This window comes from Typopeltis vanoorti, chromosome 9, assembly GCF_054136105.1.
Source record: "Typopeltis vanoorti isolate ZY-2024b chromosome 9, IOZ_Tvanoo_1.0, whole genome shotgun sequence".
NCBI lineage: Eukaryota > Metazoa > Arthropoda > Arachnida > Uropygi > Thelyphonidae > Typopeltis > Typopeltis vanoorti.
In genome coordinates this window covers 103,394,720-103,411,365 of record NC_143557.1, presented here as the reverse complement: position 1 = coordinate 103,411,365, position 16,646 = coordinate 103,394,720, and the positions used below count along the sequence as shown (strand labels likewise).

General features: G+C 36.4%; 1 protein-coding gene across 2 annotated transcripts in view; it reads left to right on the top strand.

The window, feature by feature from the left end:
• Tmx3 (Thioredoxin-related transmembrane protein 3) overlaps positions 1-16,646 on the top strand; it is a 106,773-nt gene that overhangs the window by 21,287 nt on the left and 68,840 nt on the right. For both annotated transcript variants that reach the window (XM_090398063.1, XM_090398062.1), the window contains one exon: positions 6,163-6,202. In XM_090398063.1, the coding sequence (XP_090254189.1) occupies positions 6,163-6,202 (40 nt within the window). The remainder of the gene's footprint in view (positions 1-6,162; positions 6,203-16,646) is intronic.

Sequence of the window (16,646 nt, the reverse complement as noted above, 5' to 3'; positions counted from 1 at the left end):
AGCACTGTGTGCAATAAATGTTAGATACACCTGGTTAATAGATCCTAGCAAAGTGAGCACTGATTATTTGAATAATCCCATCTACTTCTGACACAAGGGTATTGTCTGCCTTCACTACAGTTATTGTTCTCCATTCATTTTTCTCTTTTATGCAGCAAAAAAGCTAAAAATCTTTTGGGTCCAATTTCTTTTCATACTCTGACATAGCTTTGAGTACAATACTAGTTAAGTTTTCTGGCCTGTGCTTTACATATTTCATATTTTCTCATTCTTATTCATACAACATTTCTTTCACATCATCTTCTTGTAAAGGATCTCTTCATTTCAAACTTCCCATGCACTGCTGATATCTTTCCCATTTCGTAATTGATAATGAGACCAAAGATAGCATAGTTCTGAGTATTCTCTTGAGTTTTTCATAATTTCTAGCTTTGTAGTTACAGCATGTAACCTGTCTTAATTTGAACATCCATATATTTATCTATTTCAAAGGTTACTATGGGATGATAACTGTTACCAACTGGTGGCAAAATAGTCGTATTCTGAGACTCCCCTCTGATGCTGTGATCAAATCTAACACATTGTGACCCCAAGTTCCTTCTTGGGGTCACATTGTGCTGTCTGAGAAAGCTTTCTCACAACAGCTCAATAAATTCTCCTTTATTCTTATCATTCGATTTCTCTGCTATGCGATGAGTGCTCAGATAATTTACATTACCCATGATGAATACTCATTCTACACTATCATTAGTAGTACACCCCACTTATACTATCTTTTCTTTCCTCTCTCCTGAAATGAACTATAATGCATATGAAACTAGTAAAGATTAAAAACTAACTGTTCAACAGTCTCAGTGCGGAATATAACCCGACACAAATCTTTAGCATGTTCCACATTTGCAGACGTCTCTGCAGGAAGAGCTAATTACAGAATAGTTGCAGAGAGAAGTAATACAAAACATGTTGGTGTAATAAAATAAGAAAAACAACTACATCTTGATGAGACTTTGTACAGATGGAGTGGGACATTAGATGCCAACAACAGCATTATAGTGTAGTCAGAAATTAAATTTTTTTGTTCACATAAAAAGATTTATATGGTTTTGCACCAGATTACTTATCTTGCCAATAGAAAAGGTACATATATGTCCAAAGTAGCTTACATGCTCAAGTTTACTTAGTAGATATATATGAAATACATGCAGGAATACCTCACATAATGCAGTTTCAAAACAACACACATTTCATTATAATACAGTTTGTAATAAATGTAAAATGCATTATAGTGCATTTACTGTAATTTTGTCAAAAAGGCAATTACACTAATTATATTTTATGCAAATGGTCATTCATTGCATTGCATTGGAGCAGCAATGTGTTACAAAATTATTTTCAAGCATTACAAAAATATTCTTGAACATTCTGCATTTCCAAGTGTTCCAAAAAGTTCTTGAATGCTCTTGTTCATATTTATTGCATTGAAATAACTAGCCACAGACAGTATTGCATATATACCAAATGTAAAGGAGGTGAAAGACCTAAAAGTGCAAATGGTTAACATATTTTTTTTTAAAATAATTTGTTCTTTTGTTAAATAGGGGGATTCAAACACAGCAATGAACATGTAGATACAAGAAAGTCTATATAACCAAATAATTCAATCTAAAACTTAAAGATAATTTTCAACATAATGGACAAATCAAAAAGGTAGAAAAACAACAGTGAATTTCAAGAAAGATATAAAGCTCATATTAGAGCACATAGTACAGTAGATATAAGGTTGATACATATATACAATTTGAAGTTATTGTTCATAATTAATGAGGATGAGACTTTCCCAATTTCTGGTAAGGAAACAGTTATTTCAGTTCAAGTAGAGTGGTGTAGTAATACTTGGGTACTGGGCATGCACTTCCCATGATTAAGCACTTGTATTTAAAACTCGTAGAACACAGATCTTTCACCGGAAGGTTCTGCAGTCCATGTCAACTCTGTGCTGTACTCTACGAGGCTGCTGTTATATATATATATATATATATAAAGGATGTTCTACATTTTTTTATAAAAAAAAATCTTGCAGTTTCTTCTCAGTTTGTTCAAAGTATGAGAAAAGACAATCCCAAGGAATATGGTAAACAAGTGGGAGTGAAAAAAGCAGACTGTATCCTCGGTGGTAAGTAATAATAATATTATTATTATTACATGACATCTCCAGGGAGTCCAAAGACTCATCGAGGGAGGACACCTACACGACAATTCTGTCTCCACCACTCAATCCACCAACTACAATGAACCGCAACTACACCACCGCCACTACTGCCCGCCATCACCACTAGTATTTTCACAGACAATCACAAACATCTATGCCCATGGTGGGATTTGAACCTGCAGCCATTTTGGCTGGAGAGCAGATATCTACGCTAACCACTCAGCCAACCAGGCCAGCAATATATAGGAGAGTTTACATGACTGGAAAGAATGCACTTTTTTTAGGATATTTTGTATATAAAGTGATCAACCTTATACTGATTGTACTACGCTACACTTGTGCATGGCTCTTTCAAAATCCCTTGTGATTCTACCTTTCAGAATTGTAAGCTTCATCAAAATATTTGGATATATACTTTAATAACCTTTGTGTATATTTATTCATATATATATATATATATATATAATGTCTGCGCGGTTAGCCTAGTGGCTGTGTGCTTCGCAACCATATGCCTGGGGAAGGAGTGTCCTAGGTTCGATTCCCATCGGTGACGTGAGGAGCTGAAGGATCTTCCTCAGCCATAGCCAAGTTAGCCAGTCTTGGGCGTGGACAGCAGGGTTTTTTCTCCAGTTTATTCTGGGGTTTTTCATCCCGCACAGCAGGCAAACTGGCCTTGAGAACTCAACGCTACAGGCTATAGGATACACCGGGACATAAGGCTGACCACCTTATCCTGTAAACGGAGTGAGGTCCGATGATCAATGGACCCTCGACACCGCAAGGTAAAAGAGGGTATAAGGAAGATGACATGACATATATATATATATATATAATTGTATTATGTAACAAGTGCCTCTATAAGCTCATTTTACATTCCACCTTGCTGACTGAACAGGCGATATCAAGAATTATCTAATCCTTTGCCCATGATCCATTATTAATTAATGCAATACAAATTTACAGCCTATAGTAAATTCACCTTAGTAAAAAAAAAAAAAAATAGATTTGAACATCTGTATAATAGAAATATATTGGCAATCTGAAAATTAAATTGAAGAAAAAAAAATGAAATAAGAGAATTATGATAAAATATATATTTGAAGATATCTAAGCCAACAAATTTCCTATTGAATTCCAGATTGGGTAGAGAATCTTACTCTACTTGATAGAACAAATATTACTAACATGAATTAATATATCAGAAATCCATCAAGCTAATGCATTAAGATTGAAATTAACCTTCTGAATGAGTACCAGAAATATTTTACTTGATAATAGACAGAAATCTTCAGCTCAAACTACTACTAAATAAATAAATTCAAGTACTATTAAAGGAACAATCTGCAAGAAAATGTCACCTGACAAATTCTCCAGGTTGGAATGGAAACTTCCTAAACTATTTGCTATTAAAAAAATTGCAAGAGAATTTTGTTCAGCAAAATGTTCACAAATCAAATGTTCAAAAAATCAAAGAAAGCAAACTGTTGAAAGTTTAAGATTTTCATATATTAGATAAATAATACATACACTGCAGTACTTACTAAGGATCAGAGTACAGGCTCGAAACAATGGATAATTGAGTTCTGCATGTTCAGCTTCTTCTTCTGTATAATTGCTTACAACTTTTTGGCATTCAGGATGCAGTTTATCCAAATTACTTTGAAGACAATGCATCTCCTGTATCAAGAAAATTATAAAATTAAATTTCTTTGTTATCCTAATCATCCACTTTTATTATATAAAATTGTCCTCTCTTCAAATTACTTTCTTACAGTAATCCCATATATAAGTTGTTCTGCTAGTACATTACAACTATGGATGAGCACAGAAAGTTAAAGAAACTTGTTAACAAACAATGAATTTGAGATTTTTTAAATAAATGCATCAAAGGAGTATGTTCCAAAATAGCAGTAGAGGGAATTAACAAACAAAATGCATGTTTTGTTTGTTCATTGTTCTCTGAGTTTTGACTTGAACTCTGACAGAATATTGAACAACCACAACATGTGTTTTAGCAGATTTCAGAGAGTGGGTGATTACCGATACAAAAATGCAAGCAAAAGAAAATGAACTTTGTGTGGAAGAGAGTAGAGTACTGGTGAGAGGTTGGTCATTAATCAACTATTAATTCCCCCTCCACTAAGTCAAGAGTTTGTGGTCAACAGACCACACCAAATGTGAGAGTATTTTTCAATGATTTGTGCAGAGGTAAAATAATGAGTTGCATAAAAGTAGAAAGAATTTGTTGGATACTCAGGAGGTGATGTTTGCAGTAAGTTTATTCTAAGAAAGGCTTAAGATTAAAGTTATCCTGAGAAAAGAAACCCTTGTCAAAGATTTAAGTGTTGCCAAAAGTAAAACTCGAAGGAATTTGGTTAGCAGTGAAATTTAGAAAATTATCAAAAATTCATTTAAGAATGGTTCGGAGATCAGAATTTAGGTTTGTAAAAGTTGATAATCTGGAATTTTTGTTGATTTATCAAATGACAAATTTATTTATTGATCATATGCAGAGATGTCGTGAGGAATTTTGGTGCCTATGGCCAGGAAAGAAAATTGCGCCATTCTAAAAAAAAAAACTTTAAAATCTCAATTTTTGTGCCTATGTAAAATTAGTGCCTATGGCCGGGGCCACATTAGCCATAGCCTCACTATGAGAAATTAAAAAAATACAAGAAATGAATGTGCCAAATTATATATAGATTGAAGTTCAGCCAATGGTACTATTTGGGAGTAAGTGCAAGTCCCTGAGGTCTCCAGTAAAAGAGTGTAGGGAGGAGGGGGGTGGGTAATAATCATCAGTGTTATGATGCAGTCTGCACAGCCACACGCACACAGAGAAAAGAGTGACTGAAATTCCTCACAGATGTAGCAAGCTGCCACACTGGCCTTGTCCAGTCCTAAATCTGATTAGCTGGGCTTCAGAGGTCTCATCTCATCTTTTTACCCTCTTTTACCTTGCTGTGTCGAGGGGTTTATTAATCATCGGACCTCAAACCGTTCACACGCCCCAGCTCACACTTGGATAAAGGATTAAACCAAGAGTGTAATTTCTTGACAACTTTAATTTATAGTAAAACCAAGTGAAAAAACTTTCAATATCCTGTTGATATAAACTTTTTTCTTTAAATCATTCAAGATATCAAGCTCTAAAGTTTTGTGCATTTCTAGGTCACTGTGTGTGTGTGTGTGTGTGTGTGTAAATTACTATATAGCATATTAGTTGTTTAATAGAGATGTGTGTTAGACATACTGTATTTTTTGTGTGGCTTCATACATGAAAGAGAAAACTAAATATGATTTATTACTCCTATATTTGGAGTAACATTTATAAAATATTATAATTATAGGTAAAAAATATTTACCTATATGAGTTGCCAACAGGTGTACCATCTTATTATTGAATTACTTTGGATTTAGAGAAAGATGTTGGAAGTTTATTTTTCACTTGGTTAGACTATATAATAAATTTAGTTTAATCCTTTATCCAAGTGTAAGCAAACAAAGTTTGTGCCTGAAAAAATCTTCAGGACTGGGGTAAGGTAGTGCAACACCAGGCAACTCTGAGCAAAGATGGACCAAGCTCTCATCATTAGTGGCCCTTCCCTTAATGCATAGCAGTATACATGTCCGCAAGGAGATGTACTTTACATTATGGGAGATACTGAGACAAGGAGTGATGAGAGCTTGGTCCATCTTTGCTCGGAGTTGCCTGGTGTTGCACTACCTTACCCCAGTCCTGAAGATATTTTCAGGTGCAAACTTTGTTTGCTTACACTTGGATAAAGGATTAAACTAAATTTATTATATAGTCTAACCAAGTGAAAAATAAACTTCCATATATATACTATGTAGCATACTCTTTTTATATATCTTCTTGTACAGATGTGGTATTGATTTTAGAATGCAGAAGTTCTCTAGAGAATGTGTCATGATGTATTGTTTGCTTGCAGGTTTCTGGAAGTGAGACATGAAGGAGTTTGGATTATAAAAGCAAGTTTGCATATTGTGGTTTTATTTATGTGAAATAACTGCTCTGAAAAATTAGCACTTTATTTTAAAATTTTAAAGTGGTTATTAAATTGTTTATTATATTTAAAAATTTATTTTTGTAGCTTTGCAAAATGAACAATATTTTGAATATTTATCTCATTTTATTTCTTTGTTACATTTCCTGCTATTTGCCAAGTAATTTTCTAGTCTCTAAGTCTTGTGTAGTATTGTGAAGCACTCACTGAAACATCAAAATTTCTCACAATTACCAAACTAGTCTTCTATTTTTTCTGCTTTCATACACACATTTTTATCTCTTTCACACTGTAGTCACCATCTTGTGTTCCAACATGTCAGGCTCACAGTCCTCCTATCACGCATCACTACCTGCTACACCATATTTTTTATTCCCTTATTTGAAATTCTGCTCTCATTTGATAACTCACAATCCTGACATACTCTAGCATTTTTCTTCCCCATAAACAAATGGGAAGTGGTGTGTGGCCTGTTTCCACAAAAGGGGCTTTTCAATACCAATAAGTATTCCTGCTATAAAGGGATACCTTCTTAGTGTGAGGAAATGCCAACTGGGAGCACTAGTAATAGTATCTTGAAGTATCTTCATGCACAAACTTTGTTTGCTTACACTTCATAAAGAATTAAACAACAATATAATTCCTTGGCAAGTTTAATTTAATTTCTTACCAAGTGAAAAAACTTCCTACAAACATCTCTGATCCAGAGTATTTCAATAATAAGGTGATATATACCATTTTACTACTTATATATGAGAAATATATCATTGTTACATGAAGTGACAGATATTTGCAGGCTCAAATTTACTACCAAGCCTCTAAAGAAGAAGGCATCGGCATGGCAATGCCATGGATGCCAAACATTCAAGAGGATATTTTTGAGATCAGGACTGGTGGTGGGAGAACTAGGGGACACCTGGGTTCCAGCCCTGTGTTAGAGCTGGAACCCAGCTCTAACACAGGGGTGTTAGAGCTGGGTTCTTTACTTTTAGAGTGGTAAATGAGTGGAATAAGCTGCCAGAGTCTGTTGTGGGTACTATGACGGTGAACGAGTTCAAGACAAGGTATGATAGATACTGTGAGAATGTAATCACATAGTTGTGTGGACATGATGTTTAGGGCCTCCCTCGATGAGTCTAAGGACTCCTGGAGTCGCCCGAAATAATAATAATAATAATAATAATAATAATACCCAAAAGCTATGCAGAACTGCCTATAGATGTCTGAAATGTGGAAAGGGACACCTGCACCAAGCCAAGATCTACACCTCCTGTTGTGCTGACTGTAGAATACCACATCCCGCTAATTACAAGGGTGTGCCTTTTCCACCCAAAAAATCGTGGGTCAGCAAGAGTGAACCCTGCTTCTCCCATGCAGTGACACCATAAATGTGAGGTATTGAAATACCTCACATTCAGCAGCACAGGAAGGCACGTGACCTTCATCTGACCAAAACATACGCAGAGGCGGCACGAACTGAGATTCCTTCATTTCAAGAGCAAACAAGCTCCAAGTTAACATCAGTTTTAACTGCTTCACTTGCCACAATGTTGCATGAATTTAGCAAAGCAAGCACCTCACCATCTTCCAGAAAGATATTTTATCTAGAAACCTAATCCATATTGACAGCTCTCTACAATGTATAAAAAATTCAAACCAATCTCCCTCATGATTATGGCATGGAATGCTAGTTGCCTGACAAATAAAATTCTTGAGCTGCAAGAATTCACAAACAGGTACAATCCAGACATAATCTTGATCAACGAATCACACCTCAGACAATCTAACAACCCAAGATTATGAGGATATATATACTATATATAGGACTTAACAGACAGACTTAACTCTAGTGGTGGTGGCACAGCCATTTTTATTAAAAATTATTTAAGCCACAATGTTTTAACCAACCCTCAAACTTTAAACCTAGAAGTGACAGGTGTGGAGCTACACACCAACAATGCAGGTAGACTTAAAATGTATGCAGCATACGATCCTCCCTGCATTCCACTATTGACATCAGATTTAGACTCCATCCTCGGCTCCACAGATTTCATAATTATAGCAGAGGACCTCAACTCCAAACATACAGCTTGGTTCAGTTCGTCACTCAACTCATCAATAGAAGCTGGATCTACTGAGCCCACCCACTACAGCCCATCAGGAAGTTCGGATGTACTAGACATAGTTATCCTCAGGAACATCAGCTATCAATATCAGCTGGAGACATTAGAAGAGCTTACTTCAGATCATAATCCCATCCAGCTCAAGCTAGGTACCCAGGATAAGCTCTAAGGTTCTCTCAGATCACATCAGCCCACCTCCTGTTATTTGCAAAAAAGAAGATATAGACTTAGCTGTAAGCAACCTAACAAGATATATTAACCCAGCAATAACATCAGTCACACAAACCACTGTCTTCCACTCATCCAGTCAGATTCCAGAAGAGATAATGGATCTGATTAGGGCTAAAAACAAAGCCAGAAAGCGATATCACAACACGAGAGCACTGCAGGACAAAACAACCTGAACAGACAGGTTCGAGAAGCTCTTCAGAAACACAGGAATTCCGAATGGGAATCTAAACTTACGGAAATCAATCCAGAAGATAACTCCATTTGGAAATTTCTAAAAAACTCTTTGTATCAAAAGACAACTACTTCCCCCCTATGAAGACTAAACATGGAATTGCACGCTCAGATGAAGAAAAAGTAGAAGACCTAATTGACAATCTGGAAAATCAATGTATCCCATCTTATGAAAACTTAAATATTAATCTCATTTATAAAGTTCATCGTCAAGTCAGAAAAGCCTAAGGATGATTCAGATCTCATCACCCCCACTACTCCAACAGAAATAATCAACATTATATCCCAATTGAAGAATAAAAAGTCTCCTGGTCCCAACTGCATCACCAATAGAATAATAAAACTACTCCCAAGGAAGGCCATAATTCATCTAGTTAATATAACCAATTCCATATTAAGACTCCAGTACTTTCCCACAGCTTGGAAAACTGCTGACATCATCCCTCTGAAAAAGCCTGGTAACCCACAACTCCCCCCAAAGCTGCAGTCCCATTAGCCTTCTTTCTTGCCTTGGCAAAGGAACAGAAAAAGTCATCCTAACAAGGCTACAACTAGCAGTGGACAAACATAAAATAATCCCAAATGAGCAATTTGGTTTTCGCAAAGCTCACGGCACAGTGCAACAAATTCACCGATTAACAGAACATATCATCCATGGTTTCAACTGGCACCTCCACACTGTTGCTGTGTTCTTGGATGTTGCCAAGACCTTTGATAAGGTCTGGCATCAAGCCCTTATCTTCAAACTTATTGAAAACAACATCCCAATTAAGCTAGTAAAACTTATTAACTCATACCTTAGCAAAAGATACATGCAAGTAAAGCTTAACAGAATTGTTTCATCCAGGTGCAAAATTCTAGAGGTGTATCTCAAGGTTCCCTTCTGGCTCCACTACTGTTCACAATTTATGTATCAGACATCCCTCTAAATTCAAGAACAACCATTACAGTCCTTTATGCTGACGACACCGCTATTCTAGCAAGGTCTCTCAGCCTTCACCTGGCAATCAGTAGACTCCAAGGAAGTATCAATGCACTGGAAAAATGGTTCACCAACTGGAGGATTCAATTAAACTCCCTCAAAAGCTCAGCCATGTTATTCTCTAGAAGAAAGGTCAGCATTAAAGAAGACATTTTGCTCTCTGGTCAAAAGATCGCATGGCAATCAGAGACCAAATATCTTGGGGGTGCTACTGGATAAGAAACTCCTTTTTAACAAGCACATCAATCTCATTGGCTCCAAGACATCCAAAGTAATAGCTCAACTCTACCTAGTGGTCAAATGCAAGAGTAAACTGAACATACAAAATAAATTACTACTTTACCAGATAGTTATATGTCCAATTATTACTTACGCCTCACCAGCATGGAGTCACACTTCATGATCAAACATTTCAAAACTACAAAGAATCCAAAATAAGTGCCTAAGGATGATTCTAGATGCCCCATGGTTTATCAGAAATTCACAGATTCATTGAGAAACCGGCATTCCATACATCTCCTCCCTTCTTCGTAACCTCGCAGAAAAATTCTTCATCAAGCCAAGTTCACATTCAAACTCACTGATCATACAAGCTGTCAATTACAATGAAACAGAGTACTACAAATACAAAAGGCCGAAGGCTATTCTACTCCCAGCTGATCATAACTAATACAACTGCCCCCAGAGGGTGAGCTTAAAGCTCACAAAACTCCCTTTCCAAAATAACTTCCTTTACAAAGGAGAATATGAAAAGCATTTTTGCTTCACCCATCCTGACAGTAAAAAAAAAAAGCCTCGCTATTTCTTCTGGATCTGACTTTTGCTGATGACATTTAATAATGTTTGTCTTTGGGCTTGCTTATTTTCTGGAGATTAAAGTGGTTCTGTTTGTTGACAGTTTTTGCCTATCACTGTCCTGTCTTGGAGTGATTCAGGTCAGAAGTGATGAGTTTATTAGTAATCCTTTATAGTGATCTTGTTGGTAGAGTTTTTGGAGAGGTACCCCCTCACACTTTATCAGTACTTCAATAAAGGTGAAGCCCTTCTGAGTAGTGATCCTTCCCATAATGCATAGCAGTGCACACTACTGAAAGGAAGTGTGCTATGCATTATGGGATACTATGGTAATTGATGTGAAGTCATCAGCCTCTATATACAAAAAGAATCACAAATATACTTCATGCACAAACTTTGTTTGCTTACACTTGGATAAAGGATTAAACAAGAATATAATTTCCTGGCAAGTTTAATTTAATTTCTGACCAACTGGAAAATTTTTCTGTAACTTCCTTGGCATTAACAGTAACATAAATGATGTTCACTACCAGACATCTTACTCTTGACAGAAGCCTATATTGCAGCTAGCTCTACCACTGTCCACCTTTAATGCCCAAATTATACAATTCATAATTCCTTTTTGCCACAAGGATGGTACATGTGCCTTTGTGAGATCTGACATTGCTGAATCCCCTGCTTTTTGATCTTCTATCTTCCTAGCTCCATTTAGTAACATTCATTTTTTGCATTTACTGGTCTCCAAACTCTGATAACCCCTCAGACCTCCTTACATTCCTCTTCATGAAACTTGACCATCTGCAATTCAGTCTTACAAATAGTGAGGTCACCTTCCTAGGTGACCTCAGTGTCCACAGTTCCAACTGGCTTGCATTTTCCTACACCTTTAACCAAGCTGGATGAGAGGTCTGAGTCTGTTATAAGCAGTGACTTAATTGTACATCTACCTACACAAATTCCTGATAACACTTTTCACTCTCCCAATACTCTGGATTTTTTTGCAACCAGTTCTCCTTCCAGATACACCATAGAGGTCGAGTCTCCTCTTTGCAACTTAGACTCCAGTCTTGTATAAGTCTCCTCTCTCACAGAATACACTTCCTCAAACCACTCCTGGCCTTGTATCCTTTCGCACTGCAAAGGTGCCAAATGGATGATCTCCTTTCCTTGGTCTGACTATTGCTTCTGCTCATCTGACTGTAACATCTACTCCAAACAAGTAACAGAAATTATCCAAAAAAACTGGTGGTTTCTTTGGGGTTTATAATTAGCACAAAAAATGATATAAAAATGGATAACAAAAAGTTGTCCAGACAATGAAAAAAAAAATCCTTACAAAAGAAAATAAACAAATTCATCCTAAACAAGAATGCAAAATTGCATGGCATGCATTAGCTGTTATTAGGTAAAGATGGATGATTATTATTGGCAAATTTAAATCTGAGATTTTGGTAGATAGGCTTGTATGTTGGTTACTCATAACTTATTTTTCAGGAAATAATAATGTAGACTAAAATATTAATTATAAAAGACCTATATTAATACTTTCCTATATTTCAACAACATTACTTTGTCATCATCACGGATCACAAAAAAACAATATGTGCATGCAGGCACTAATACTGGATAAATGAGCTGAAGAAAGGCAACCGAAATCAGACTTAGAATCCTAAATGGTGTCCGTGTCCCCTAGTGGGGGACACCGTTTAGGACTCTAAGTCCGAGTCTTGGCCATTGGGCTGAAGATTTTAGGATGAATGCTTTTGAAATTTAGGGCAGTCTCATGCACTCAAATTTGTTTAAGCTTGGAAGGTTTTTCAGGGCTGAGGCAGATTTGAGGAATAGTCTTTCATATTTGCATTTGCTGTGGTGTAATAGAGTGGCCTTCTTCCAGTGTATCCTGTAGTGAGTGTCCAAAGCATTGGGTACATCTGAAAAATTGACAAAAAATCTTAAGGAATACATCCTTAGAACTACTTACTGACCACATAAGAAATTGGTATCTCTTATCTGTTCCACCAAAGACCAGCAACGTTCCCTAGACCTACCAGGTGTATACCAGGTTCCTTGCAGTTGCAAACTGTCCTACTATGGCCAAACATGCAGGACAGCCAATATTATCTGAACACAAGATCTACATCCAGTTCCACCAATACAGCCACTCAGGACTTGCTGACCATGCTTTGGACATCCACACCACAGGATACGCTGGAAGTCCACTCTATTACACTGCAGCAAATATACAAATATGAAAGGCTATTCCTTGAATCTGCCTCAGCCCTGAAAAATTTTCCAAACCTCAACAAATTTAGGTGCATGAGACTGCTCCAAATTTTGGAAGCATTCATCCTATGATCTTCAGCCCAACTGCCAAGAGTATCCAACTTAGCCGACTAGGGGAACATCGTTTAGGACGGACTCTAGGTTGGACTTCGGTTGCCTTTCTTTAGCCTCATTTGCCCGGTGCTAGTGCCTGTGTGCACACACCATTGTTTTTTTGTGATCCCTGATAATAGCAATGTAATGTTGCCAAAATATAGGAGAGTATTAATTAAAGTTTTTTATATTTAATATTTTAGTATATGTTGTTATTTCCTGAAAAATAATACCGTATTTACTTGAATATAACTCGCCTTCATGTATATCTCGCATCCCTGATTTTACTTTACAAAAAAAAGAAATTAAAAAGTTTTGCACCTTGTCTACAGCCCTTGGATGCATTGGTCAACAAACCCTTCAAGGACTACATATGAAAATTATACATCACGGAGAAGTGGAAATCGGCAGCTACGACCCTGACTCCATCAGAGAAGATTAAGAGACCATTACTAGAATTGTTGTGCAACTGGGTTTTGAGAGCTTGAGACATGATTTTGGCAGAAATAATTGCCAAGAGTTTTTTTAAAAAAAAAAAAAAAAAAAATCAGCATCTTTAATGCTTTGAATGGGAATGAAGATGATGCTATTTTGATAGATGACTTTGACAATGCACATGAGGAAACCGCTTTCGAGACTGGAAGTAGCGATAGCAAATAGGAGATTCTTGGTAAGTCATACCCATTTTCAGTTGTTTTTGTTTTTTTCAATCATGGTGATCTTATGATAAAAGGCCAACAATAATGAAACTCTTTGTTTTAATTTAATTAAGAAGCATAGTCAATTCAAATATATTGTGTGATGTAAATGCATTCATTTCATAAACAGTGTGAGCAATTATAAATTATAATGAATACTACAGATTTAATTATAAACACCAATTAAGTTTTTGAATATGTAAAATGAATTTAGAATGCTAGGAAGAATGTATGAAGATTGGGAGTGGGAGTGCAAGAGGATAAAGGTGGAAATCAGATAAAAGGTGATTCAGAAAAAAGAAACTTGAGATGGAATAGTGTTCATGAAGAAAGAATGTGATGGACAGAAATAGAGTTTTGATCTACCTGAATTGACACATTTTCTTTAGGAGGAGTTGTTGATATTTTTAATACAACTAAGGTATGAAACCTTGAGAAATGCTTAACAAAGTATGCACATATATGGTGTGCACACCAAATAAACAGATAAACAGAAACTAAAAGTAAGCTATATTTATAATTTCTTTTACTGACTCAACAAAGTAGTGAATTAAAGTGAAACCAAATAATTAACATTTCTTTGTTACGAAACTTAAGTTTCTTATTCTATAAAGTACCTCCATAGTGCAGTTATGGGGACAAGGTGGCATTTGACCTTGGATGGAAACACCTGGATTCAAGATCCATCTGTAACAACACTAAAAATCCTTTCTAAGGGTTTTTCAAGTGAAAGTGAGATGGCTCATTCTCATGCAGAGAGGGAAGATTTTCCCTTCTGGAAACTTTTTTATCTTGCTAAACTGACATACTAGCCAGAAGATATAAGCCTTTTGCTTTGGCTGAATTTGCAAACATCAATGCAGTTCATTGCAATACCTTACTCTCAAAAGTTTAAACATGAATTAAGAAATAAACCTCAAGGTAATGGGATATTAAATATCTTTTCTCTGTATTTTAGATAACATAAACTGTATATATGCTTAAACCTTAGTGTAGCAGAATAGAAGTTAAAAACAAAATATAAATAAATAAAATAAATAATTCATGTGGAACATTTGAACGAATATCCAGACAAGCTCCCTACTTTGCTTGTTTGCGAAATAAGAAGCAACCAACCACCAATGGAGCATGGGCATTGGTGGTTGGTTGCTTCTTATTTCAGCTGTAACCTTTTTTTATTATTATTATTATTATTCCGGGCAACTCCAAGGAGTCGACAGACTCATCAAGGGAGGCCCTAACATCATGTCAAGAACAACTATTCGACATTCACACAGTATCTATCATACCTTGCCTTGAACTCATTCACGGTCGTAGCACCCACCACAGACTCTGGCAGCTTATTCCACTCATTCACCACTCTCCAAGTAAAAAACCTAGCTCTAACACCCCTATTAACCACATTCTTTTCTATCACCTGGTCTATAGCAGCACCCAATTGTATATTTTGTTCTGCTAGCCATAATCTCACACCAAATGGCCTCAAATGTGCTCTTTTCTCTATCCTGCAATTCAACTTCTATTCTCCTTGGCTGCAGCTCATCAACTATCATCAACAATACTCCTCTCCCTATTTTATTCTCCCTGTCATTCCTGAACACACTATATCCATCACATTCAATCCCACTAGCTATATCATCTACAGTTAGCCATGATTCACTAATGCCAATAACCTGTGGTCTGGAAGCGCCAACCATGGCCAAAAGCTCTTCCTTCTTGTTCCTAATACTCTTAGCATTAGTGTACATGAATTTAAGACCCCCATTAGCCCCATCCCAACCTTGATGCCTTATATTAACTATCCCATTCTGATTTGTTGTCCTTATTCGCTCGGGCATATTATACTCATTCATACATTCAACTGCCTCTCTAAGGTCTGTATATCTATCCCCCCCCCCTTTAATAAATCTAGTTTTCCTGATTTTGCACATCCACTACATTCAGCAACACTTTTTCAAGTCTCCTTACACCGTATCCATTCAAATGCAAGCCATCTATCTTATATAGATCCTTTCGCCCATCGAACTCACTCCACATGTCCACAAATTCCACACCAGTCATCATACATAACCCACGCATAAAGTCATTTGCAATTATGGCCCTCCTTTTAAACATTTCACTGTCATACCGTGGCAAAAGACTAATCATCCTAACTCTCTCACTCTTTTCTTTTGCTACCTCAAACAATTCATTCAGGTCCTCTATCATTTCCATTTTATCTCCTTTCAAATCATTCGTACCTGCTACAACAATCATTTCTTTCACCCTTTCCTTTTGCTCTCTAATAGACTCAGTTACATCCTTTATGGTCGCACCAGGTTGGTACGATTTTGTCAAATCCTCCACTAACACACCTCATAGTAACGAGTCTCCTTCATTTTGTTTACGTTCACACTCATACGCTTATTTTTCCTATCATACTTTTTATTATTGGCTGGTACACTCAGTCGACTTTTGTTCAGACGCTCTAGCTGCCACTTTGCCCTTTGTATCGCTTCGCTCAATAACGCGATCTCACTCATTGCATCTATCTCATCTTTTTTATGCTCTATAAAACCATTAATTTGCTCTGAATTAATAACATCATTCACGCCCTCACAGTTCTCTGGTACAACCTCGCTATTTCTTGTCATATCACTGTTTTCTTCATTCTGAAGTTTGACAAAAATATCACACTCACTACCTGAAATACACTTTAATTCCTCATTCTCCTTACATTTTCTACACACATTCACTCCTTTATTATCATCTAACCATGCTCTGACCGCACTCCGCAAAGCGTACATTTCGCAGATAGTACGCTGAATCATCTCCTTTATATTACCATTATTGAATAAAGATGGCGAACCATCATTACTGGCCGCCATTTTCCTTTGTATGGGAGCCATACTTACTTAACGTATTTTATCAAATTATAAACCTTTAATGATGGAGGACTCTCGCTTCTGCAAGAAAGCTTAAACTATGTTATTG